This window comes from Numida meleagris, chromosome 12, assembly GCF_002078875.1.
Source record: "Numida meleagris isolate 19003 breed g44 Domestic line chromosome 12, NumMel1.0, whole genome shotgun sequence".
In the NCBI taxonomy this organism is placed as follows: domain Eukaryota; kingdom Metazoa; phylum Chordata; class Aves; order Galliformes; family Numididae; genus Numida; species Numida meleagris.
The window spans coordinates 16917363-16944532 of NC_034420.1; the positions used below are offsets into that span (position 1 = coordinate 16917363).

Genomic DNA, 27170 nt, shown 5'->3' on the forward strand with positions numbered 1-27170 from the left:
CCCCCTGGAGCCACCCCCAGTGCTCCTGGGTGCAGCGATGCCTCTGCCACCCAGCTGTGTATGCTGTCTGTGCTCGTTGTCTGCAATTCATCTCCACGTTCAGCATGCAGCAAATTGTGTAGCAGCCTGAGTAGTGGTAGGGCTGCTACCCAATGATCGGGTTTTCTTGTTAACTGGAAGCTTTGCTGGTGGTGATAGACATGAATTGTGCTTTGACCGGTAGCAATATGGTGTAGCAGTGTTGTTTTCCATCCTATAGGGCTTGTTAGGCTGGCCCTAAGAAGCACTTTGTTTTTTGCTGTCCCTTGTGTGGACACTGGGCACTGCTGCGGTGTGAGCTGGGCACTGTGTGGGGCTCCTGGGGCTTCTCTGTGTGTCAGTGGGGAGGGAAATGGGTCCTGTAATCAGGTTTCCATAGAGGTGAATAGGAGCTGTGGACCAGGCTGGGCAAACTGGGATCGTTAACGTCTGTAAAATACAGGAGTGCTGGGACAGCGTTTCCCGCAGCTCGCCATGCCTCGGTGCAGCGCGTTTGTTACCTGATGCTGATTTCAAGCCTGTGCAAAGAAGAAATATTTACCGTTCCTGTATGCTTCCCCTGCACTGAAGCCTGACTACCAATTACTCTGTATTAAATTATGTTTGGTCATGCTGGTGATTATACAGTATCCAAGCAACCCAGGCATAATCTAATTTAGCACACAACACGGATTTGCTCTGCTCCCCTTCTCCTTTGTTTTTCTGAGAGTGAATGCAAAGCGAGTGGCTGCGTGGCTGCAGGGCAGTGGTGCTGCAGGGCTGCGGCAGCAGCAGTGCTTACATCAGTGGCTGTGATGGTGCACTGGGTGCTGGCAGGAACATGGGTGCTGGGAGGGACAGCCCAGAGCCAGCCTGGAGCCCAGCTGCGAGCAGCCACTGCTGCCCAGGGGGTTGTGCTGGGTTCCCACCTCCCTCCTGTGCAGCGGGAGACTCTGCAAAGCGTGGGTGGAGAGAGCCCTGAGAAAGGACCCCGCTAAATTACTGCCAGTGCAATTGATTTCAGAGTGCACTGAGGGCCGGGAAGAAGCAGCGGGTTAAAAGGAAAATGCAGCAAATACTTGGAAACCTTCTGGAGGGCAGCTCCAGCATGGAACGGGTGATGTCTGCAGAAAGCATCTGTGAAAAGCACCGGCATTAGTGACACTTTGGGATGAGAACACCCCATCTTTAGAAACCAGGGTATTATTTGCCGGTACAAAGGCAGATGAAGAGGTATAATTTATAGTAAATCATCATGTGGATAATGGATGTGGAATGTGAAGGATGTGAAAGGTGAATCGTGTTTTGTAGCATAGCTTTAGTAACCATTATAAAGGCTGCTGGTGGAAAAGTACCCGCGGTGCAGCGCAGCGGGGCTGTGCCACCCTTTTGTTCCAGCAGGGACTGGGAGCTGTATGGTTACAAAATGTTTGCCCTTTGTGGAGCCAAAGCACCGGGGCACAGCGGAGCGGGGCCGTGTGTGCAGCAGGGCCCTGTCCTCGCTGGGAACCCATTAACGCTGCAGTCCGTAATAATTAACGGGACCGGGTACGGCTGCCTGGCGGTAATAAGTCAATGACAGGGCAATTTATTAGAGTGATGTATTGTGTGATAATGGTAATGAGAAATGAAGGAACCTAATTTTGTAAGACTTAGATCAATTTGGTTGTTTTTTTATAAATGAACATTGTTTTAGTAATCACAGAAGATCGTTACAATTATTATTTTATTAGTACTATTCACAACTATTTCAGTTTCAGTCTTTCAAAACCCAAACAGGAGCATGCGAGTGCGCATTTGAAATACAGGTCGTGCTGCAAGGTGAAAATCCTGGTGGAGTTTGTAAATGTCTGTTAGGGAGACGTGGGAGGAGGAAAGGGCTTTGGGTGCGTGGCTGTGGGGCCGTGGTCTGCAGGCAGCGGGGGCTTCTCAGGCACCAAGAGAAAACATCCAGGGCTTCCTGACACTGAAGGGGTGATGGGTAAAAGGGACTTCTGCACCTTTGGGTTGGAACCCAAGCGCTGGGCATTCTCAGCATGCTGGTGGAGGTGACCCCTCTTGTGTGCTCTGTGGGGCTGGGGCTGGAACATGCAGCAGGGCTGGGACAGACAGCGGGCCAGGCTCCTGCCTGCACTGAGTGTGGGGCTGAGGCTGCACGGGGCAGGAGCTGGGCAGCCCCGAACATCCCAAGGTCTGCTGCTGCTGCTGCTGCTGCTGCTGCTGCTGCCGCTGCTGCCGCACATGGCCAGGAAGCCCTGCGTAGGATGAGGAATGAAGAGTTCTTCACTGACTCAAATAAGACTTGGATGGAGAAGGATAGAAAGCTTATTTTATTTTGAGTTTACGCTGTGCTGGAATAAGCTGTGCACACAAATGAGCGCTGCGGTCTTAGTTTTGTGATCAGCAATAAAAGCTCATGGCAATAACTTGCAGCAGTGTCTGAGGGTCCCATGCTCCCTTGTGCTAGCCTGGTGTATTTCTCCAGGGAAAATGGGAGAGAGACCGCAGGGAAAAGGCACCGCTCTAAAAACGTGGGGTACAGTTCTGTGCCGACGCTGTCTGAAGTCACTGAGCTTCCTGCTTGAAGAGGGCAGGAGAAAACTGCAGACACTTGTGGCGATGGGGCCGTGGGCTCCTGCTGCACGTCCTCCTCATCACCTCCTTGTGACTCCCATGTCACCGCATGATGTGTCACCACGTGGCCTGTCTGGGAGCAAGGTTCCAGTGTCCGTGTGTCCCTGGCTGGGAGGTTTCCTCGCCCGGTCCCCTGCAGCCGGCCCGGTGGGGCTGACCCGTGGTGAAGGCAAAAAAATGGGTGAGAAGGGATTGGATTTTGGAACATATGAGGTCACTCGTTCAGCTGGAGAGCAGCGTGTGTCAGAGGTCCAACAATTTGTTTTTAGAAGGGTTTCAAGCATTAATGATTCAAGATGTTTTCCTGGGAGTGGTTTGCAACATGAGCCTCGGTGGCCGGGGAAGCGTTGGGGTTTTATGGGATTAGCCAAATCCTGAGCTGCGATGCCTGCCATAACACAACAGTTCAGGCTGTACTTTTCCACATGGCTGAGGCTTTGGGGGGCTCCCCGGGAGTGTCAGGAAAGCAAACAGACCTGTAAGCACGGTGCCAGGCAGGGACGGGGGTCCATCCTGATTGTTCCCATCACCTACTTTTGTTGGTTTTCTTTTGCAGAGTTGCAGATAACCACAAGCAGAACCTGATGACTGTTGCTAATCTGGGTGTGGTATTTGGGCCAACGCTGCTTCGACCCCAAGAGGAAACAGTTGCTGCCATTATGGACATCAAGTTTCAGAACATTGTGATTGAAATTTTAATAGAAAACCATGAGAAGGTAATGACTTTACTTGCTGCTTTCAGTACAATTCGTTTCCTACACCAGATTTGTCACTTTGCAAGCTGCAGCCCGCTTCCCCAGGGCCCTCCTTGCTGTCCGTGGCCAGCAGCCACGAAGGGCCCGGCTCGGTTCCTGCTTTCCTGACTACATCTGTGTTTATCCAAGCACTGGCTTTCTCCGCAGCGCTGATCCGCTGCGACACGATGCAGTTGTGCCTGTCTGTTGCAGGGATGCTCCCACCTGTTGCTGGCTCTGCTGGTGCTGGCACTGCAGTACCTCTGCTGCAGCTGGGGGCTCCTGTCCCTCCCCCAGGGCGCTCGCTGACCCCTAGGGAGCTGGTCACCTTCAGGGTGATAACAGGAGAAGGCTCTCAAACGAGTGCCCGTGGGAGGCCATGTAATTCTGCAACACTAAAAAAATGCATTTTGTTCTGAATTCAAACAATTCTCTTTTAATGACCTTTTGTTTGCCTGATTTCGGTTGAGAAGTAATACTCCTTTGTGCCTTTTGGCTTAAAAAGTGGAATGAGCCTTACTCTGTCCAGTGGGAGTGGAGGTAATACTGCTGGGTGGCCCTGCCACTCTCTCACCTGGGACTTCTGTTTGCAGACACTGAACACGAGCATTGCTCACAGGGTGCCTGTGTATGTATGGGGTGCTGGTGAGGCACAGCATCCTCCAGGGCCACTGGCCAGAGGTGATGAGTTGCCGCGCTTCCCCATGCAGTGCTGCCGGATGCCTGCAATATGAAAGCAGCCTGGGCTGGGGAGATGGAGGATGTGGTGCTCGGGGCTGTCTGCTACCCGGGGCTCGGGGCTCTCTCTGGGGACTGTTAGGCCCCTCAGTTCCACGTGTAAGCTGCAAGGCTGAGTCCCACGTGTGTGCGGTGCAGGTGTCAGCACTGGGGCTCATCTGCCTGATGCTGCCAAGGGGCAGCAAGTGCATGTCCAGCAGGGATGGATGGGGCTGGTTTGAATGTTCTTGAAGAAACTGCTTCCACAGACAGGTAAACACCGTGGTATTTATTTAGCATGGAGGAGCTATTTTCTCTCCTCTGCGTGGGGTGCAGTTACAGTGATTGCTTGGGGCTGCTGCAGAGGGTTGTGCGAGCAGCAGCCATGAGCCTGTGGCTGAGCCCCAGCCCCGCACTGAGCAGCGGGCATGAGCCTCGTGGGGCTGCTGGTGGCCATCCGCCCATCTGTCTGCCTGTCCATCTGTCTGTCCATCTGTGATGGTCCCCCCAGGAAACCATTCAGGCATTGTGTCACTGCTGTGGGCACACTTTGCTGTCCCTTTCCTCGCTGAGCTCCATGGCTGCCTTCCCCTTGCAGGTCCTTGCAGAAGCAGGGCCTCAGACTGGTTCTTGTTGTGCCTGGACTGAGCCTCCTCCGTCAGATTGCACCTGGGGGGATTGATGACGGATTTCTGCAGTGATCATCTGTGTGGGCTGCAGTGCTGCTCACCAGCAAAACGACACCTGGTGTCGCAGGGCTCCTGAACGCTTCCATGGCTACCCTTCCTTAGGAGTAATTTACGGCACCAGCAGAAGGGAACGCTGTGGCTGGGCTGTGTGCTGCCGTCACGCATCGGCTGCGGGTGGGCGTATGTGCTGCGTGCTGTCTGTGCAGCCGGGCTGCTCCCATACAGCGGGTGCTGATGCTGCAGGATGATGGAGGGATGCTGCTTGCACTGCCCACATTGCCCATGCAGCCTGCACTGCCTGCACAAAGGCACGGATACCGTGTGGCACAGTGATGCCGTGTACAGGATGCCATTGGACCCATGTCCCCAGGGTTCCCAGGAAATGATCCCAAGAAAGAGGGAGGCAGCAGGAGGCAGCTACTGGGAAGAAAATCTCCTTCAAATTCAGTCCCGGTGCTGGGTCGCTCCCTCTTTAGGACTGTTTAGTTTCAGTGTATTCCTTAATTTGAATTGATTGGAACTCATTGAAGTTTCCCCGCAGGAGCTGCTGTAGGTGATTAGCAATATGCGAGCCCTCTGTGCTGCGCTGCTGCTGCTTTATATTGTTTTACGCTGGTGACTCACAGCCACTGTTTATGATTAAGTGCATTCGCAGGGAAAATGTAATTGATTTGAATGGTTCCTGGCAATCAGCGACTGTCTGGTATTACGTTATATTTCCCTCAGGTAAGTGGGACGCTTCTCCCATTAAAATTGCTGTTGTCACTGTGTAACAACAACAACAAAAAAGCAAAAATAAGACAAGCTCGGTGATGAGATGGCTGAGGCCGAGCAGCTTACAGGTTTCCGGGTCTTGGATCCAAACTCGTTGTGCGCTCCCAGCAGCACCAATAAATGCATGGCACCGTGAGCTCCTCAGGTGTTCTCCTGGAGAAGGTAGAGCTCTGCGTGTGGAGTTACCGCAGCCCTAGCGCTCAGAGCTGCAGCTGTCGCTGGGAGCCGTCGCACTCCGGGCATTTCCCCCGGGCTGTGCTGACACACAGAATTGTGGAGTGGTGCTGGGAGGGCGAGGAGCTGGGGCTGCGGAGGAGGAGGGAGCGCAGAGAGGTGCGGGGTGCTGCGCTGTGAGCGTGCCCCGAGCCGCAGCGGGGCGGGTGGGAGCCATGCAGCTCCAGAGCTGGGGCAGACGTGCAGCGTGTGTTTGTGAGAGCAACCCAGCAGCGGAACCTGCTGCAGAGTACATGGGGGTTGTGTATTGGTAGAGGGGTAAAATGATTTGTCTGCTATGGCTGTGGATGTTGCCATGACAAGCAAACAGGGAGTGTATCCTCTGCAGGAAACCAGGGATGCAGTGTTGTATGCACTGCGGGGGAGTGCTATTTAACACTATATTTCTTAAAAATTGCTTATGAATTGACTTCAAAATTAAAATTTAACCAAAAGCGATGTTGAAGTATTGCTACACCAATTGGCATTTAATTTTTGGAAAATTATGGGTGTCCATCCATTTTATTTTCCAAAGCTGCTACCTTTACGATGTTCTGGAGAAGGCAGTTGTATGAAGTGTTGGGAAATGGCGAGATCAATGCGCTGTGCGGCTGATGTTCCCTTCACACAAAGGAGGGACCGCTGACCTGTGAGTGCACGCGGTGCTGACGACCAACGAGACCGGTTTCTGCAGGGCATTGCCCAGACCCCAGCGCTGCCTCCGTCAGTAGCCAGAATTAACACTGAGGTCAAAGCCCTCAGCACCTCACCTTTATTTTCTGCAATAAGCAAAGCTTTGTAGCGGCGATGCCGTTGGCAGCGCTTTTAATTGCTCCTGGTGTAAAGCTTTGCACCACCTCCAGTTGGAGCTCCCAGCTGAGGCTGGGGGGCAGCTCCTTGCAGGGTCTCCCGGGTTTGGCTGCATTCCACAAGGGGTGCAGGTTGCTCCAGGAGCCTGCAGCTGCACAGCGAGCACGGGGGCTGCGCGTGTAATTTATGGAGCCTGGCTGCTCCTCTCCCACTCCGATGATTAAACTGTCTCGCTGTCTCTGTTAATTGAACTCTGGGTGAGAGAGTTATAGCACAGGTTTGCACGGTGAGGAGCATGTCTCAGTTATTTTTCTTAAACTGAGAATTGAAACAAACTGAAGAAGCATTGCAGTGAAGAAGAGCAGAGCTCCCTGTGCTGCTGGGGAGGCTGGCAGAGCTTCAAGGGGGGGTGATGCTGCAAGACCACCCCTAGCAGGAACTGTTTCCTGTATGGCTCTGGGTCCTCCGACTCCTCCCCCTTTGGAGCTTCAAAATAAGCACTGGTGCTTTTGGAACAGCAGCTAGCCCTTGACTTTCCTCTATCGTGAGTGTTCACATTTAGCCTGGGTGCCGTGTGCCACCCTGAGGGGGTGGGAGGCAGCTTGGTGTCACCCTGCCTCTGTGTCCTGGTGGTCCAGCTGTGTGCTGCCTTGTCCAGCTGTGCCCAACCATGTCCAGCTGTGCACTGCCATGTTTGCATACCTGAGTGCCTGCTGGGTTCTTGCCCAGGGTACTCTCCCACCGACACCTGTGAGGGCTCTGCAGGGCCTTCACAAGGAGCAGCCTGCCAGGTTGTCTGGGTTTCTCCATGCAAACAGAGTGGGAATATGGAGTTTAGGAAATTGTGCCCCAAATGTTACTTTATTGAATGCGTCACCTCTGTTGATGCTGTCCCTTGGTGTGATGGCAGGACGCTGCGGGCAGAGAGCTGCTCTGCTCGAGCAGGTGATGCTGAAGAGACCTGTTTGTTGGCTTTATCTTTAACAGATATTTAACACTGTGCCGGAGACACCGCCGTCGAACTCACAGCTGCTGCTGTCCCGCAAGAAGAGCACGGACTCGAAGCCTCCATCGTGCAGTGAGCGGCCGCTCACCCTGTTCCACACCGCGCAGCCCAATGAGAAGCGTAAGTGCCCCCGCTCGCCCACCCTGTTCCACACCGCGCAGCCCAATGAGAAGCGTAAGTGCCCCCGCTCGCCTGCCCCCCCCCCCCCCCCCCCCCCCCCCCCCGTGTCACCGTCATTCCCCTGCCGTGAAGCACAGCTGTGCTGCTGCCGATGAAAGATGCGTCCTGTAAGGGGATAGGGCCTCTGCTCCCTGTGCTGCCATGCTGATGGGGAGCATGAGACCTGCCTGGCACCCCAGGCTGCTGCAGCGCTTGGTGCAGGCTGCAGGAGCACGGTGTAGAGTTGCTGCCCCATCCCCACGTCCCCAGCTGCTTGAGGGGCAGGGGGCAGAGACCATGGGGTGTCCGGAGTTGATCCTCATTTCTCACTGGATGACCACAGGCACTTTTCCTTTTACAGACACAACAAGCCCAGCCAGGGCATTCTGTATTTTTCTGTGGAGTAGGTGCCGTGGTAGTTTAAAAATGTTGAAGATCGTCTTTCCATTTTGGTCTCTATTTGGTGCTCCAGATATGTTGGTGAAGGAGTCAGCATCCCCTCCCCTCTCACTCTGCACACGGCTGTCTCCCATGCGACAGAGCAGAAATATGCTGCAAGAGTTTGCTGTTCTGCTCCCGTAGCTGTGAGACTGAGTTAAATGCCACAGCAAAGAATCCTTACACGGTATCAGCCTTTTAAAAAGGAGGAAATAAAATAAAGGGTTGGTTTCCAATTCTGCCATTCATCTCCCATCCTCTGCAGATGAAACACTTCCAGTTTCTTGGCTGATAGGGACTTTAATTCAATGTTGGCTGGTAGCTGCGTCTGAGATTACACAGACAATTGACACTGATTTGTTAGGCTTACAGAGCTTATTTTTGAACTTTAGCCTCAGGCAGAAAATGTTTGGAAACAACTGGATGTGGCATCCGAATAGGCTGCAGGGTGCTGCCGGGCCCGAGCAGTGCACTGAAGCGTTCTGAAACCTGTGCTGCTGGGGACAAAGATCGAGGAGGGCTTTGGATCGACCTTTTTGGGGCTCTAGGCCCTTTGGCAGGTTAATTTCTCCCTTATTTTGTCTGCTGGCTGCTCTGTCTCCCAGTCAGCATTTGGAGAGTTCAGCGCTCTGCTCTTCACTTTTGGTTCACCTTCTGCTGGATAATCACATCACAAAGTGCTTATGCTGCATCAGCATAACTGGGAGGCAGGATGGTGTCCTCCATCCATCCCCTGTCCTCTGCACTCCCATTTGTTGTCTCTAAACCAGACTAAGCAGGGTGGACAAACAGGGCTGCCTCGAGGGATAAAAAAGGACTCAGTTTTCCTACAGGAAGCTCAGGCTTCATGAAGGCCCCCGCAGCTGATGGCAGCCAACGGGTCGCTTGCTTGAAGGAAGTGGGCTGGAAGCACAACCAGGGGAAGGATCCACGTCGCTCCGGTTGTTGTTGCCTTCCAGTTCTCCCACGGGCTCCGTACAGCCCACTCCACATGCCATGCTCCTCCACTGGGAGCTTGCCTCAGAGCCAGGCTGGCAGCCATGGCTGGGCAAAAAAGCCAGCAGGGTGCATGACAGGGCCAGCTGAGCAGACAGAGGTGTGCGTGGGATACTTGTTCCCTTGGTACCCTGTTGGAGACCAAGATTCGTGGCATGTAGTTTCAGGAACCTGGTGTGTTGATGTAATTATCTCATGCTTGGCTGGGAGTGCTGCTCCCAAGCTATGTTCTAGGCATGCAGGGGGTTCCTCTCTGCTATATGTTCAGGATTAGCCCTCCATGTAGCTCAGAAGTTTCTCTTACACTGCTTTATCCTTCTGTGAGTATTCATTGTTGTCCCTCTAATGCAAATGTATAATTGGAAGGGATTAAGAATAAGGGGTTCTCTGTAACTCCGTGCTTTTTAGTAGCAATTTCATCATATTAGCGTGCACAGGAAATAAAATTTCTTGGAAAGATTTATCATTAAAGTAGCACTCCTCATGTTTTCCAGCAGTTGTCTGTCTTTCAGGAAGCATCGTCACCGAAGTAGCAGTTCTCTGCAGTAGAGCTGCTTTCCGTGCCATCAGTGATGATAATTGCCTCTCCCAATTACAATTACAATTGCTGCTTATACGGAAAAAGCATCTTATGAAAATGAATTAATGTGATTTTAGGTAATTCAGCGCAGAGCTGAGGAGGAAACCCATGCTGTGGAGGCTGGTTTGGGATGCATAATATTTTCACACCTCAGTGCTGAAGTTACACAAATAAGGGGGCTGTCTCTTAGCAGGGCAGCATGAAGGGAATGAGGAGCTCTCAGAAAGCCTGGGGCCAGCAGTGGTGCTGAGACTTCTGCTGAGACCCACACCAAGTCAGGTCTGAGCAGAGCGTGCTCTGGGTGGCAGGGCAGGCCCCACACCTTCCTCCTCACCTGTGTTTTCAGCAGTGCCGTGTTGTGATTGTAGACCTGGCCAAAAAAGATGGATGATGGCTCATACTTTTTTGTTGGGATAAACTTTAATTGGGTGATCTGTCCTTTTCTCCTTTCAGAACTGTTATCCTCTCTGAACACGCGTGTTCAGTCCTGTGGTACCCGACTTCCACCACAAATTCATTCCTGCCTGTAGTTCCATTCCTTTCTTTCTCGGGTTACGTGGTACTTTGGAAGTCCTTGGCAATATAAAATATTAATATCTTGAGAAAAATTAATATATTCTTGCTAAAAGTGTTATTCGTTTAAAATGTAGTTGCATCTTTAAAAAGAGAAACGAATAACTGTTCCTGCTCGTACTTCAATGCATAATACATCGAAAACATGCCTGGGAACTCAGTGCCTGTCTTTGGAGGTCTGGTTGGATGCTGCTTAGTTTACATTAGGGCAGGTGTGATGAGCAGGAGCGCCGGCTGCCTCTGCTGCGGTGCACTGCTCCCGTCCCTGAGGAATGGCTGCTGCCTGGTATCTGACAGCTCCTGTTTTTTTGGTGTTTTCTAGAGGAAAACAGGAACAGCATCATCAACTCCAGCCTGGAATCCGTCATCTCTTCAAATGTAAACAGCTTCCTCAACTCCAACAGCGCGCCCCAGTCCAACCTGAACTCAAGTGATCTCGAACTAGAAGTAATTAAACCCAACAGGCCAAATTCACTGTAAGTACGGTGGTAATTAGTGTTTTATAGGCTCACCGTCCTTAATCTTTAATCAGGGCTGTTTCTCGCTCTGAATCCCAGCAGTTTGTTGGAGAATACAATTTAATGCTTTAATTTTTAATGGGCGCTTAGCGTGCATCCTGCGCGTCTCGCTCAGTCTGGGCGCTGTGATTTGTGGCGTGGGTTCACGCTGCCGGCGAGCTCGGCCCCGGCTGCTCTGAGCACGCGGGGTGTTTTCCAAGCAGAGCCCCGCGTTGCTGTTTGAACTGCTTGACCCATCTGGAGATAACTCCAGCGAACACAAAGGACTGTTCTTCTGAGTTAAATCCTATGACTGTTGTCAGTACCGTTGATCTCCGGCCAAATCTGTGCCATTGCTTCTGCTATTGCTTCCTTCATCTGGAAAGTTCAAGGGAAAAAATAGCGACCTTAGCAACGACTCCCGGGGGACGGCCGAGTTATTTGTGCAGTCCCCTGGACTTGGCGCGGCCGAGCCCTCGCACCACGGACGGCTCTGCCACGGGGAATTTCCTTCCTGCCGTGGCCCTGCTGGGCCGGCGCATTTTCCCACAGAACCTCCTCTCCTGAGCACGTGAAGATGTGCTCCGAGCCCCGCAGCCGTGGTCCCTCGAGCCAAGGCTGACTCCCCATGTCGGTGTGGGGCGGTGCGGGGCGGTCTTCCTGCCCCATGTCCCCATGCAGCCTGCAGCGTGGCCTTTTCCCACCCAGCCCTGTGACCCCCAGGCCCTTAGGAGCCCGTGGTGAACACTTGTGTTCAGTTGGTGTTGGGTTCCCCACAGAAATGGCTTGGTGCTGCCACTGGTGCCCCTGGCCATGGCTGTCCTGCCCGGCGTGGGGCCGGGGTGCAGTGCTCGGGCAGCAGCATCGTGGGGTGAAGGTAAGCACGCATGTGCAGAGCAGGGCTCTGGCTGTCACCCATCAGCATCACCTCCTTCCCACCACCTCTGCTGCCCCAGCCAGCCAGGCCTCGTGCCAAGGCTGCGCGTTCCCTGTTCTCGGTGCTGCAGGTGGCCGCCGTGGGACGCCGTGCTGTGGAGCCGCAGCCGCAGGTAGGACAGCTCCGTGCTTATCTGCGCTCCTGGGTTTTAAAGTCTGCTGAGATGCATTCATTTGTCTTTACACGTCTGCTTTTAACCTCATTTGTAGTCCCATGAAAATGTCATTGCTAGATTTCCTCCGCGGTGCTGTGGTAGCTGAACGGACCCAGATTGTTTTCCTGCCTTTGCTTGCAGCTGGCTCCAGCCGGCCCACGGTGCTCGGCCCCACTCGGTGCTGCACGGGCCGGGGGCAGCGGCAGGAGGTCGGTGTGGGTGGGGATGGCTCAGGGTGACTGCTCGGTGTGGCACGGGCCGGGCGTGCGATCAGGGCAGCCTGAATGGTTGCCGGTGTCCCACAGCTCTGTCCCTTCTGCCCCGCTGCACAAATAACACCTGTACAAAGCCGGCCCTGTTCCTTTAACCAGCGCAGTGGCTGGGGCTCCGCAGTAATTCCCGGGCAGCCATGGGCGCTGAGGTCGGTCGCTGTTATCTGTTAGAGCTGAGAGTTTCCATCGCTCCGCCGTAGTGAGTGGAGCGGCAGTGAGGGTGCGTGGCAGCGGGCAGGGTGTGGAGGGGCCTTGCTCTTGGTGCTCCTTCAGCTCCCTGCCAAACCCTCTGCCGGTCCTGCGAGACCCCTCATGGTGCTCCTCTTCAGGAGTTTGTTTTTTCCTTGCATTCTTCACTGTTTGCTTTGAGTTTTTGGCTGCGGGCCAGGGCTGCCCCATCTTGGGACCCGCTCGGAGGAGCTGCCCGTGGCCGGGGCTGCTCGCTGTGCTGCTGCGTCAGCGCCCGCAGTGGAGCAGCTGCGGAGCCCCAGGTGTGAGGAGGCTGGGAAGCCCAGCTTTCCTCCTGTAGAGAAAAAAGGATTTCTTTCTGAACAAAGGCCTCCTTAAGAGAACAAGTAAGAAGGAGTCCTGGATTTGGTGCTTCCTTCCCTAGAGCAACAACAGCACAGGTTAGTAAATTAAAAACAACCCCAGACCAGAATTGATTTTGTTCTGTGCTTTTGGTGTCTAAAGTCACCACTGAAACAGAGGAGCTGACGGGCACTGCGTGCAGCCATCACTGAGCACAACCTCTTTGCTTTGCTGCCATCCGACAGATGGGTTCGGTGCTGTTAGCTGCTGGTGGCTGGGTTTGGTGCCATTGGTTCCCTGGCCTTGTGGGCAGTGTGACACAGTGACCCTGCTTTATGCGCTTCTCATATGTTTTTGCTTACGTGAATTACAACTGGTAGCTGCTTATTGCAGTAGGAGGCTTGCTGGAGTAAAGTCACTAGTGGCCAGAGGAGCACAGCGGAGCTCTGAGGGGTCTGGAGCACACATCCTATGGGGAGCAGCTGAGTGTCTTTTCTAACCTGAATGATTCCGTGGTTTCAGTGGTGAAGAATTACAAATATGGGAGATTTCTTGTTTTTGTTTCGCTGCAGCGAGCCCTGATACATTCAGAGGTGGCCTTAAAATGTGACATTTAACAACTGTGAGCGCTGTGTGTGGCGGTGGAGACGTGTGAGCTTGGTGCATCCGATGCCCCATCCCATGGTGAGCAGCGCCGTGCGCTCAGGCCTGCTCCGTGCTCCTGCTCCTCCGTGCCAGCGAGCGGCCGGGGCTTTGCCTTCCTCAGCCCTGGGCCTCCATCACGAGCCGGGAGGGAAATAGTTCAGCTGTGGGACGAGGGCTCTTCCTTCCCAGCCACCAATCAGGGTTTTACTATGGGAATGCGCTGATTTATTAGGGCTGGATTTATTTTTATGGAAGAAGCGCTCGGGGCGGGAGCCGTGCTGTGAGTCAGCAGGGCTGATCCCCGCCAGGAGCTGTCGCTGCGGCAGCGGGCGCGAGGGAGCGGAGCGGCTGCCCCCCCCCCCCCCCCCCCCAACACGGGCAGCTCTTTCTTTTGAAATGATCTCTGGTTTTCTTTACCTTTGACACTGCAGAAAGCTTCTTTAGAAAACATGGCAGAACAAAAGCCAGAAAAGCCTGTATTTCTACCACAGATAGATCCTTCAGCTGCAGTGGGGCAAGTTTTCAAAGTGAATTGTGTGATCACGGTGATTTAAGAGTGTGGTTATGAAAATCCTCCTGACGAGCACCTCGCTCTGGTGAGGTGGAGTGCACTCCTGTGGAGCTGAGGGTCGGTCCCTGCAGATGACTGCAGGAGCTGCTTTTCAGCTGGGCAGGCCGGGTTAACAGCCTGCACCCTGCTTGGTGCCTGCCTCCTGTTTCATGTTCTCTGTTTATTTCCCAGCCTTGTCTGTACCCCGTGCTGCCCACAGACCCCAGCAGCCTGCAGGAACCCAGCCGTGCTCCGGGCACATGCAGCTGAGCAGGGCTGGGTGCTGCAGGCTGGGTTGGTGGCCTCTGCTCACGTGTGTAGTGAGTTCAGTGCCAGGGTCTGCGGCTGCTGCGTGGCACTGCTGCTGGGTGATGCTGCTACTGCTGCTGGGTGCTACAGTTTGTAAAATCTAGAGCCGCTGAGGCTCACTGGATGCTGTGGATGGAGTAGCAAGAGTTTCAGTTTCTCCTCTCTTGGCAATTTCTTTCTGTGCGTGACTGTTTTGGAGGTGAGGTGGGGCTGGGTGATTTTCTCCATGTAACCAGACGGGATTTTTGCACTGCGGCTTCACGAAGTCATCAGCCTGAGCTCTTCTGACTACGAGCATGGGAACAATGCCCGGGGGGGCTCCTGCCTTCCCTTTCTGAAGGAGAGCTTTGCACCACAGGCACAGGGTGGCTGCAGGGGGGGAGGAGCACCCACAATTCGCCGCCCGCCGCTCTCTGGGCGCTGTGTGCCCAGCAACCAGCACTGTGCTATGGGAGGGGAACGCTTCTCCCTTCCTGAAGCCGTTGGCTGTGTCTTTGCAGCGCTGTTTCCCAGTGGTAGCTCTGAGCGTTCATTTTATCACCTCCCACCCTTTTTAATGTTGTGCTGCCAGTGAAGAATGTTCCACTGCTTCTGATAAAATAAAGTGCAGCCCAACAGTACTTCTGGGATGGTTCTAAGTCACATGGAAATTTCCAAACAGTTACTTCTTAGAGTTTTCTAACACACTCTCAGGGGTAGTTGATTTCTGAAGTTACAAAACCCTCCGTGTATTATTTAGCAGTGTTCTCAGAGACAAAAGCTCCCGTTTCTGGGCTGCCTGCATGGCAGCATGCCTGGGGACCTGGCCAGCGCTCACAGGACCTGGCAGCCCTGGGACGGTCGTGCTGTGCTGTGTTGGGCCATGTTGTGCTATGCATGCCATGTTGTGCCATGCAATGCCGTGTTGTGCCATGCAATGCCGTGTTGTGCCATGCCATGCCCTGTTGTGCCATGCTTTGCCTGGTGCCCTCGCTGGAGCACTGCAGGCAGCACATGGCTCCGCAGCTCTCCGAGTGGTGACAGGGCAATTCAATCCCAGGGCTAATTTTAGAGCATGTTGTGAGGCTGTCCTTTTGCGGGGACACCGCAGCTCCGGCCATCCCAGGCGGGTGCCGGGCAGGGAGCAGGGGCAGGCTGTCCTCATGCGCCTTGTCCACGCTGGGCATCCCTCCTGGTGCAGCGCTGGGGTGAGCCTGGCTGCAGAGCCAAGCACGAGGCCTCCAAGGCACGGCCGGGCACTTAGAAATAAATGCCACGTGATGGGAATTGTGAGAGCCCCACAGGAGCCCCTTGGTTTGGGATGGAGGCCAGAAGCTGCCGAGCTCGCCCTAAACTCTGGGAGCTGGTGGCGGTGGGAGGCGGCTGGGGCTGCTGGGGGGCAAGGGTGGGGGCAGAGCTGGGGGGGCCCTGCGGGGCCTGGGGAAGCCACGGAGCCTGACGAACAGGAACCACCACAGTTGGAGTGGGGTGAAGCACGGAGGTGGGGCAGGAGCTTTACCTGTGCAGAGCAGGCACGAAAATGCACATTTTTCTGTGAGGTGGGACCGGAGCGTTGCTTGTGTGGGTGGCTGTCTCCAAAAATACCAGACACACCGCTCTGGATTAGCTTTGTTTTTCTCAAATCCCAAGAAGGTGCCTGCCCAGCAGGACGTGGGAGGGCATCCCTGGGCCGGGAGCTCAGCCACGTGCAGATGGAAATGCTGGGATTAAAGCTGTGCTATGGCCCTTGTGCCTTTAGTGCTTTGTGGCTTCTCTTGGAGCATCGAGTGCATGGAATGGGTACTGAGCTGGGCATGAAATGCTGCCTGTCCCACTGTGCTGGCTGTCCCATTGTGGTGGCCGAGTGATCCGGTACCTTCTTTGCCCTAGGGACTCCAGCTTTAGGGAAATTAAGCTTTGGGAACCTTGGGTTTAGTCGTCATGTGTCTGTTTGCATTTTATTTTATTTTCTTATTGTCCAAGTATGGCTATTTCTTTCCCTCCATGGATATGGAAAGAAATGAGGGGCAGACCTAAGGTCTAGTGGTCATGAAAAAAATAGCCCAATTAGTGTAAGGAAGAGAGGTTATTCCCATGTGTTTTTGATTTACAGGACCAGAATAAATTTTCACTGGACATCCCAGTGCATGTTCTCCATCCCAAGCTGGCACCGCCTCATCGCTGTGCTCTGCTCTGGGGTCCTTGGGGATCCCAAATCCGTGTCTAGCCGTAAATAATCAGAGTAGTGTCACTGAATGGCAAATGGTGATATTTTTTGGAATAAATAATCTCTTAAAAACGCAAACAGCTTCAGCAATTATCAGTTATAAGCAAAAACACATGAGCAGTGAGTAGACCTTTAAACGCCGCCGGTTCCTTGCAGAATTGAAGTCACTTTTTCCACTCTGAAAAATAACTCCATAAACATGACACAGCCTTATTCAGCAGCTCTGTTGCCCGTTCTCGCTCAGAAGGCAGATTTCTGCAGCAAAAATAAATTGGTTTGGTGTTTTGTTGGTTTTGTTTTAACTTTTGTGGAGTCGTCAGTACTAGGAGAGAAGTGAACTTTTCCTGCACTGTGCTTCCTTAGTCAAAGCTTTGTAAGAACAAACCCTGATTTCGGGAGCGGTGCCACTGCGTGGTTAGCAGCGAGATCAGCCAGGTGTGAAGGGCAGCGGGAGCTGGTCGGCCGTTCTGAAGGAGAGAAGCTGGGTTTCTGGGTGCCGTGTGAAGCTGGCAGTGGGAAGAAGCTTCTTTGATTTGTGAAAGGACCCCCCAGAAGGCACACAGAGAGCGTGGCGGGGGGGGCACTTGCAGGCTGTGAATGCCCAGGAACTGTTTGCAGCTTTTGTTTCATTCAGTGCAGAAAGCTGTGAGCCAGGGCCCTGTTGTTTTCTAAGCAGCGCTTGGCGAAGCTGTGGTAGAGAGGCTGTGAGCATGGGAGCTGCTGGAGTGCGGCTGCCAGCGGTGCCCAGGGCCACCCCAGCGGCCCCCTGTAGGGCAGTGCTCTGTAGGGCAGCCCCTGTAGGGCAGTGCTCTGTAGGGCAGCCCCTGTGGGGCAGTGCTCTGTAGGGCAGCCCCTGTGGGGCAGTGCTCTGTAGGGCAGCCCCTGTGGGGCAGTGCTCTGTAGGGCAGCCTAATGCATATCTAGTTGGGTGTAAAGGGACGCTGAGGTGCAGTGGCCAGCGGTACTGCCCTCTGCCTGGGGCTGGGGTCTCCATCCCTACAGTAAGTCTTGTCCTTATGCCCCGGATCCAACCACAAGGGCTGGAATGGCAGCTGCTCCCAGGTGTTGGGTTTCCAGCTAGGAAAATGTTCCTGCAGCTCCTGATCCTAAGGGGTGGACTCCCATTTTTCACACCATTAAAAAGCAAATGGTGGTGGATGATAACCAAGTGGTGCACTCAACAGACAGTATCTGGCTGACTTGGCAAGGGGACGTGCCATCCGTGGCAGCTGGCGCTTCTGCTCCGGGCAGTGAGGAGCAGGATGGTGCTGAGGGCCGTGCCCAGCAGGGTGGGTGCAGGCATCGGGAGCCATCACCGGCAGCAAATGCCCCTGCTGCCTTTTCCCACTCCTGGCAGTGCCTGTGCAGCCTTCCGCTGAGGTTGCAGATGTCCCCTGTGGCCTGCAGAGCCGCTGCAGCGGGGGGTTGTGAGCTGCGAGCCCACCCGAGCAGGGACCCAGCGCTCTGCACACCCCAGCACAGGTGAGGCACGGCACGACCACGGGTCTGTGCTCAGGAGGGAGGGATTGTTTGTTGCTCAGAGCAGAAACCACGCATCTTCTTCTGGTTTTCACACTTGAGATCAGGCCCTGAAATTCCCAGTCTGTCGCTTAGCTTATTCCAGGTGACGTCATATTCCAAGTATCTTATGACTTATTTACTTTTTTGGGTTCAGACTGTTTGAAGGGTGACTGTGTTTGTTTTAGCGAAGCGGCTTTAACCTGGGAGTCCCACGTTCTGCCTGCAGTCAGACAGCTCCGTAGGCTTCGTGCTCTCGGGGGTCTGGCAGGCGTCTTTACAGCTGCTGCTTCAAAAGCACGAGCAGCACGCTCAGGAGACTGCAGAGAGAAGTGCTGCAGGCTGAGCTGCTGAACGTGGTGTGTTCTGAAACTGCAGATGCACACACACACGTTGACAACCATTTATATTTATTGATATGTATAAATGTCATCGTTTTTTCGTATATTGTGCTTAAATAATGCTGGATTTACGTTAGAAGTGTTTGTATGCTGTCATTAAGTATTTTAAGGCACTTGAAAAAGGATGCTTGTAGGCTGCAAGAGCAGCGATCCTGTTTGGGAAGAGCAGAGGGAAATGACAAGCTTCCATAGGGGAGCGATCCTTGGGGTGCTGGCTCCGTGCTCCGGGGGAGCAGCCCAGGGTGGGGGCTTGGTCTGTTTTTCTGCCATGTGGGCTTTCTGCTTGCCCAGGAGTTTGGCATAACCGCTTCTGAAACCTTTAGCTCTTTGACTTTTCAGTTGGCTCCTGGTCTAGAAACTTTCCGCAAATTGAACTTGAAAATTAGGCCAAATATTCTCACATAAAGTCTCCAGTTCTGTAGCTAGCCCCTTGTGAACTAGCAGCCATTCATCAGCATATTTTCTATGTGCTCATCCGTTGAAACAGAGACAGTTCAGCAGTGTCCTTTTTACTAATGTGTGCAGAAACCTATCCTCCTTTCCTCAGCAGGAATAGAGCGGGTGGCTGCTTCCAGCCTGCAGCTGAGCCATTAACCTCAGCGTCCTCCTGGGGATGTTACTGCCCTGGCAGGCGGTCACAGCCAGACAGTGGGACAGCAGGACAGTGGGACAGCAGGATGGGACAGCAGGATGGGACAGCAGGACAGTCCCTGCAGGCTCCAGGCCTCTCAAGCTCCCCGCAGCGCTGCCTCCCGGGAGACTTCTCAGAAGTTTCTGCTTTTGAACTGCGCTGCTGTGTTTATGTGATTTGCTCTGGGAACATCTGAGGGTGCTTCTCACAAACTGAATTAGATTAGAATTGTACGGCTCCCTCCGAGAGATCTAAAAAAGCGCCTCAGACTTCAGCATCACATATGCTTAAAAGACGGCTTTCTTGAAAGCCCAGGAAAGAAAATACATCCATTGCACTTTCATTGCTTTCTTAATTCATATAATTAGTTTGGGGATAGCTGCATGGCTGTGTGTTCTTCAAAGAAACAGCCTCAGACAAATATTGGCCAATGGAAATTTCACTTTCAAATAAAGCGGTATTTGAAAATACATTGAGGCCATTGTGGGGAAGTGGATGCAGGAATCAAAGATGCTACAACAAAGCGTTCCCCAGGGCAGCTGGCAGAGCAGCACGAGGGGCTGCTGCACATCTCCTGCTGCAGCCCTGCACATCTCCTGCTGCAGCCCTGCACATCTCCTGCTGCAGCCCTGCACATCTCCTGCTGCAGCGCGCTCCTCCCGGCCCCGCTCCGCTGCCTGTGAGCTCTGGGCAGAGTCTCCCAAAAGTGCTCCCAGCCAGCTCTTCTATTGAGACTGCTGAAAGCAGAACGATAGTAAATTAGCTCTCTGCCACCCATAAATGTCGCTAGAGACAAAATATTTTAAAAACCCAGCTGAATGCATTCTTAGGTTCCTCTTTCTGCGGGCAGATTTAATTCAGAGCCAAGGATGCAGCCCAGACTCTCTCTGGCGGAGTTTTTTGTGAGCGTTGGGTGCTCCTGCTGGGTGCTGTGGGTGCTGGGTGCTGTGTCCAGGAGTGCTGCCAGGCTCTGGTTTCCCTGCAGAAAGCAGCGATTTCCTCGGAGGGGCTGGGGAAGCGCGGGGCCACCGCTCATAAAGACGTTCTTTCTCCTCTGAAAGAAGATCCGGGTGCCTAATTAACTTCATAAATGAGCTGGAGCTGTAAGGCCACCACTTTGCCATGAAACGGAGGTAACCTGATCTCCACGGCCCTTTCTGCCTGGGTAAGGGATCCTGCCCGCGATTAATTCGCTCTCACCTGCTTTCCGTCCAGCTGCATTCTGGCCGCCCACAAGCCGGTGTGCAGACACTGTTGACAGGGCTGTGCTAAGCTGGGAAATTATCAGCAGCATAAGAACCGTGGCCAATTACTGGGCCCTGCACCGCGTCACTGCCCGCCTCGCCTGCCCCAGGTTGCAGAGCTGCGGGTGCTGCCCTCGGTGTCCCAGGGCTGGGGGGCACAGGAAGAGAACCCCCGGGAGGGAGCAGCACCACTTTGGCTTTGCTGCTGTCTGTACTGTGCTTGGAAAAACACGAAAGGAGATGGCAGCAAAGAGGAAGGTGCTCTGGGAGTCAGCGCGTCGTGGTCCCACCAGGGGTGGCTCAGGGAACTCTGCATTCCCCAGGGACTCCGTCCTTCTGGGCACAACCCGCAGTGAAATCTGGGAGAGCACAGGGAGCGTTACGGGTGGAAGTGCAGAAGTAGACAGACAAGAAGGAGTGAATGCCCCAACCCTGGGCGTGGGTGCATGCCTCATCCCTGGGGGTGCCCTAGGCCAGACTGGAGGGGGCCTGGGGCAGGCTGAGCTGGTGGGCTCCCAGCCTGTGACAGGAGTGGGGCTGGGTGATCTTTAAGGTCTCTTGCAGCCTAAGACTTTCTATAATTCTGTGAATTGTGCATGTTAAGATTCCCTGTATTTGGCTAATGGGAAGGGAGTAGAGGCTGCATCTGTGCCTGGGCAGCAGTGAGGAAGCCAGGCTGTCGGCGGGCGGGCGGCAGTGAGCACAGCACCCAGCTGGGGAGCAGTGCTGGCTGGTTAGAGCTGTTGAGGCAAAAGAGTTATGCAAAGTTTGGGTTTTTTGAGCGAAAAAGGGAAGAACAGATAAAACCCTAACTCTCTTTTGATAAAAATGATCACATTGGATCATTTCAGTGCTGTAGTTCTGGGGTGAAGTATCCCGATCAGCCCTCTATAACAGATATTTGCGTAATACAGAATGTGAGGGACTAAGAAACAGAAGTCAGGCAGATCAAGAGGATGTTGTGCTCATCCATCGCTCTCCATCACTTCCACAGGCCAAAATCATCCCCGCTGCTTTTCCCTGCCTGCCTGCCTTAGTGTGCAGGTGTCAGTGCTCTGCGCTGTGTGAGCAGTGTTCGCGTGGCACTAAACCCAGTGCTTCAGCTGGTGCTGCTGGTGAGCGCTGGAACAAACGCTGTTTGTTTTGTGTTAGGATTTGGAGCTGCAAGTGGCCTTCTATCAGACTACGCAAGGATGATTACTTAGCAAGCAGTGAATTTTTTAGTGTGGGATATAGCTTTTTTTGACTATTTCCAGAAATTACTGGAAAAGTGAGCGAGGCTGTTCTGCCTCTGGGGTGCCAGCAGTGGCGGCTCACAGGGATGGTGCTGTGCTGCCTGCAGGCTGGCACTGCTTCCTTGGGGCTCCTCCTGGGCCCTGAGGGCAGGGGTTGCAATTCCTCCATCAGCACCTCCACTGCTCAGCACAGCGGGGAGGCGAGGGCCCCTGGGCGCAGGCTATGTCCCACTCAAGTACTGGGTCCTGTGGTGCACCGCTGTGGGTCTGGGGCTCCGACGTCCATTCTGCAGGAGCCCCTTGTGGTTGCTGGGGGGCAGATGGGAGAGTTTTTTCCTTTCTGGGGGATGTAGGATGGTGGTGGTCTGAATGCTAGAGAAAAAGGAGAGATTTCTGGAGGGCTGTCAAGTTCTCCTTAATTGTGAATCCCATTTGTTGGTGACTAATGCATCCAGGCTGGCGGAATTGCCTCATGAATTAGAAGCAGTGGCGCGGTGGAAAAGATGTGACTGCGATGCTGGCTCCTGATTTACCAACACTCCCTCCCAGGCTGCTGCTCGACTGCCTACTGGCACATTACGACTCTTCTATTAATAATTTAGAGCTCGAATAAGGGTGGAATGCACTTGGTTCAACATCGAGTCTGCCGGCTTGGTTTGCAGTCTGCTGAGAGCCATCCGGGCGGGGAGGATGCGGGCTCTCAGCAGTGGGGCAGCTGTTGGCAGAGCAGAACGTGCATGTGTACATACACACATAGAGATGGACGGGCTGGGAGTGAGCAGTGGGGCTGGAGGCCGTGGGGCCCTGCTCCCCTTGCTCCCTGCAGCCCATTCCCGGTGCTCCCGGCGGCGGGTTGGTAACTTGCTGGTGATGTGCTGAGATCTGTTGTTGTGAAGGGGCTGCGCTAATGGGGTGTTCTGTGCTGGAAGGGCTCGGTGCTCCCATCGCCTGCATCCCTGCGCGCAGATGGCTTCTTCCCACGGGGATTCCTTTCCTCATGCTGCCAGCACTCCCATCTCTGACTCTTTGCTTAATCACTCAGCATTTCCCCATCATTAACACCAGTCTCTAAGCTTTGTGCCAGAAGGCTGCACCAAACCATCATTGCCTCGCTTCGAAGCATCCGGCATAACCTGGCTGTAATTGGAAATGGCAACGTCCATGAAGTGGGATGACAGAAAGCACCAGCTCTCCTGAGGCAGGACTCTCCCCACGCTCTCTTCTTATTCAAGTGGAAAAGCTTCTGGCCGGTTTATGAAATGACTAAAGCACATCTAGCATTCTCTGTACGGGAAATAAGCCAAGCAGCAAAGTGACAGGACAGAGCGATGTGTTGGGTATCTTAAACGCTGCAAAGAGGGTCACCTCCGTGTTGCTGCCATGAAGCTCACGTCAGCTGTGCTCACCCAGAAAGAGGAGCTAATAGCTGGAGATGTGTGAAGAAGCTGAACTCTTTTGGACCTGCTTGGTCAAGCGATGTTGACTGCCACGTATTTGGCTGCTTATTTCCCTGAGCGTGTCATTATTTTCCACCTGAGTGATTTATGCAGCAAGATAATTCCTGAGAGAATAATACGGGAGAGAGGTTTTGCATAATTTTTCTTGCATTTAAAGTACCAAACGGAGGAAGAGCGCTGCCAATCTGGAAGCCTGTGGGATCTTGGTAACGTATAGGATTGTGCTTGGTGCCATCACTAACATCAGTGCAGCTGGAGCCCAGGGGCTGCTTGCTTGTGCCCACCCAGCCCTGCAGTTTGGGCGTTGCTGGGTTGTGCAGCATTGCATGAACTTCATCAGCTTCTCTGCCCAAGGCTGACTCCCATGTCATATAGCAGAGCCACGTCCATCAGTGAGCTGCAACCCTGGCCTGCTGTTAGCAAGATGAAGAGCTCTGGCTTTTAGCGATGCTGTAATATATATTCCTTTCTGTTTGGCTTTGAGAAGAACCTTATGTTCAGCAGCTTTGTTTTAGAGGAGAAGAGAAGGGAAAGGGGTGGGTGGTTCTTGGTTTGTTTTAGTGCAGTCAGGTACTGATAATGTCAGGATGGAAACAGTGTGTTTATTGAGAGGATTTCATCCAGAGCTTTAGCTCATCAGTAGATGGTGCCCATTCATAGATGCTGGATGTTCTGTGCCAGAAATAGCCCCGAGTTCCACAAAAATAAACAAGTTGTAAACATTTTTAAGTGGAACTGGTGTCCTCTCAGCCAAAAGAACAAAGCGGCAAAGCTGTCTGGGCCCCGCTGCGATGAACTGCTCAGCCCCACGCCACGAGGGCCCCGGCTGCACCGGGAGATGCCAGAGGCGGCCTGGGCAGGCAGGGAGCAGAGCAGGGAGAACAGGGGTTGTGAGAGGGGAGGAGCGAGGAGGGCTTTTAGATCCAGTGAGTGGAAGGAGACCCGTGCCTGGAAGCACGGGATGGCAGCGGGGCCGCTCGGAGTGCAGCTCCCAGGACGCAGGGCTGGGTGGCCATGTCCCCGTCCCATCCTGCCCCACGCTGCCAGGGCACGGCGATCCGGGAGTAGAGGCGAAGCCCCGGCGTGTGCTGGGCTGCTGACTGATGGAGTTCCCTCTGCTGCTGCTCTTTGGGAAAAGCCGGCTTGAAGACGCTGAGTTTAGCCCCTTCTTTGTTTCCTGCTTCTGGTATTTTTGGTTCTTAGCATTTTTTTTCTGTTTTGTTTCCTACTCTGCACCCAACAGGAAGAGCCCCTCGCAAAGCCCTCAAGAGTAAGAAGAAGGGACAAAACAGGTCCAGCTGACATTTGCTTTCTGCAGACAACAGGCAGCAGCCAGCATTTCCAAAAAGCCCATCTCCACCTCTGCTATTCCCATGAGAAAGAGAAAGGAAACGAGATCCTACAAAAAAACACATTCCAAAATTCAGAGGCCTCGTTACTCTGCTCACTGGAGTGCACTCATTTCTCCGTCAAGACCAGCCTTAGCCCGTGCCGTCGCGTGGCTTGCTGTGGTGACACTTGAGCTTTGGAACCGAACGCTGGGGTTTCCCTGGGAGGAGCTGAGCCCTCAGTGCATGTCTGCTCAGCAGGGCAGCCCGGCTGGGGCCCTGCAAACTCCTTTGGTTCTTCTGGAGGGAACCACTTGCAGCACCAGGTTCCTCTCTTCTGGGAGTAACCTGATTGAAGCAGGATGGTCTTCATACTCACAGACTCACGTGCTGTCATTAATGAATGTATCTCTCTTGTTCTGGTGGGCACAGAGAGTGTTTTCTTTGCCATCCAGAATCCAAAGATACCAAAACCCCAATCCAAATTTTGGACAGTTTCTTAGCTGACGGCTGGCTGGAGAGCCAGGCTCTTGCTGTAAGACTTTTTTACTGCAGCATCGCAGAGGTAGTTCTGTTCTGTGCCCCACAACTGGTGCAGCAGGCTGAGCTGTTGGGGTGACGGTGACAAAGCTGACCTACAAGTAGTGAGTGCTGCATTCTTTTACAATGATCCCATCTCAAGAAGGGGCTGTCTTGTCCTGGTGCCTCGTACAGCTGGGCGTCCTGTTGGGGTCAGTGCTGGGGGCGGGCATGGCCCTGGGCTTGCTGTCAGGGAGCAGCCTGGCCGTGTTTTGGCCACTGGGTCACCCGCAGGCCTTCAGTGCGGAGGAACCTCGCTGCAGCAGGGGCTGGAGCCCGAGGGAAACCCCCACATGGAGCAGGTAGCAGGCACCTCTGAGAAGAGCTCAGTGGGATCACCAGGATGGAGGAGCCTGCACGAATGGGGAGCGGCCGTGGGGAGATGAGAGGCACAGCTGCATCCCCAGGCGAAACCTGCCCTGCCAGCTGCCAGCTGTGCTCCAGATGTGCTGTCTTGGTGGCTCGCAGCAATAGCTGAGCTGTGTGCAGCCAGCAGGCGCTGCATGCAGGTATTGAAACCAGCAAGCTTTGGTTTCCAAACTACAGCTCCTCGTGCAGCACCAACCATGCACGAGGGGTTCTAGGTCCTAGCACCCACAGGAACACGCTCTCCATGTCTTCAAATGAATCTAACGTGCTCTCTCCATTAGAGGGCAGGAGCATGCTTGCGCACCGATAAAATAAAACAAATGTACGTGCCCTATGTGCTATATAACTTGTTGTGTTAAGGGAAGGTAGAACATCGTCACACTTTGCCAGACAACTGCACCTGCTGGGAGGAAAAGGGAGCAGGAAGAAGTGGTGCTTCAGGGGTTAACCTCTGCGGCTGGGGTTCACTGGGTTCCCTGTGTAGCACCTCCTTCCGAGTGAAGCTGGGAATTGACGGGCGCTATGGTAAGTACCGGTGTCTCAGGTTCGTTCAAGACCTGCTAGTGCGGGTAAACGCTCATTTTGCAATTTCGATAGAAAAATACGGAAGGATTGCTTTTGAATATCGGTGATTAAGAGGTGAACTTTTGGAGGATTTCCCTTAGCAGTCTGCCTGTGAGCGTGCCCAGATTTACAGTGCTCGCTGAAAGCTGTGCCGCACTGCTGCGTTTCAGCCCTGTGCGCGTGTCATGCTCTACAGAAATAAAGGTATTGCCCATAATTACGTGGGGAAATCGTGAGTGTCTGTTGGACTCAGCGACACAGCTTCTGCGAGGAAGAGAGGTGCCAGGAGCTCGGCCCTAAGCAGATACAGATTTTGGGCTAGTTGAGGCCAAAAATGTAACCTTCTTTCGTGTCCTCTGGGTGCCAGCTGTGGCGGGGATATTTATGGCATGGACACTTTCTCCCTAGAAACTGGCCCAAATCCACGGCGTTATCCTCTCAGTTGTGAGCGGTGGGGCACAGTGGGGCAGCCGTGGGCCCTGGCAGGGTCTGGCCTTGAGGGACCCGGGGTCGGGGTGTGGAGGCAGAGCCGCGCGGTGCTGGTGGGGCTGCCACACAGCGTGGGCTGCGGCGTGCGGGGTGTGCTGCTTCGGCTCCGAGCTGAAGGGAAGAGAATTACAATCACATGCAAAATTCATAGGGTGGTAGAAGATCCGGAGCTGGAAGGGACTCACGAGGATCATCGATTCAAGATGAGTCATAAATATTTCCCGGAGACCCTCCTGGGTTTTGGGGATGGTTGGTTGTTTTTCTTAAATGGCCGAGGCTGAGGCTTGAAATACAGCACGGGGCGTTTGTTGTGCACTCCTCTGTGTTAATGTAATGAAACGTTCAGTGCTGGACTCCAGAGGCAGGAGCCGGGGGCTGGAGCACTGACTTTGCTGCTGTGGTCTGTGATTTTGTGATCTCTCAGCGCCCAATCAGTTACGGGTGAACCCATCACCCATTGACAGAGACTCCAGCTGCTGGCAGAGGCTGGGAAACGCCTGAGGGGCGTTTTGGGCTGCTTGTGACACAGAGGGGCCTCCCTCTCGGAGAGAGAAAGCAGAGATCACAATGTGTGTACAGAACTTCGGGTTTTTTATGGGGCATTTTCAGTGTTGAGAGGATTTTCTGGTGCTTTACCAGGGACAGAGCTTACAGGCTGAATTAGACAGAGAACACGGACGAGTTGATAATCCTAGAGATGGTAGAAGACGAAACAGACACAAAATAGTGTTTTAGTGCAATAATTGCTTTTCAGAGAACCTGAGAACGACCTCAGTGTAACAGTTCTGCCAGAAACGCTTCTCGCTTCTGTGTGCGTTTCCTAGTTCAGTGACTCAGTTTGACTTCAGATGACAGCAGTCACTTACAGGAAAAAGTGAGGAAATGAGCTGATAGTCAAGAGCAGTTTGGGTGA

The 27170-nt window shown here is 53.7% G+C and overlaps 1 protein-coding gene across 4 annotated transcripts in view; it reads left to right on the plus strand.

Moving 5' to 3' along the window:
- The window catches only part of ARHGAP26 (Rho GTPase activating protein 26), a 103206-nt gene that overhangs the window by 70508 nt on the left and 5528 nt on the right, over nt 1-27170 (plus strand). For 3 of the 4 annotated variants that reach the window (XM_021410509.1, XM_021410510.1, XM_021410511.1), the window contains exons 18-20: nt 3209-3368; nt 7577-7715; nt 10664-10817. In XM_021410509.1, coding sequence (XP_021266184.1) covers nt 3209-3368; nt 7577-7715; nt 10664-10817 — 453 coding nt within the window. Of the gene's footprint in view, nt 1-3208; nt 3369-7576; nt 7716-10663; nt 10818-24171; nt 25535-27170 lie in introns of those variants that run through there. The other variant, XM_021410512.1, reaches the window with a different exon arrangement.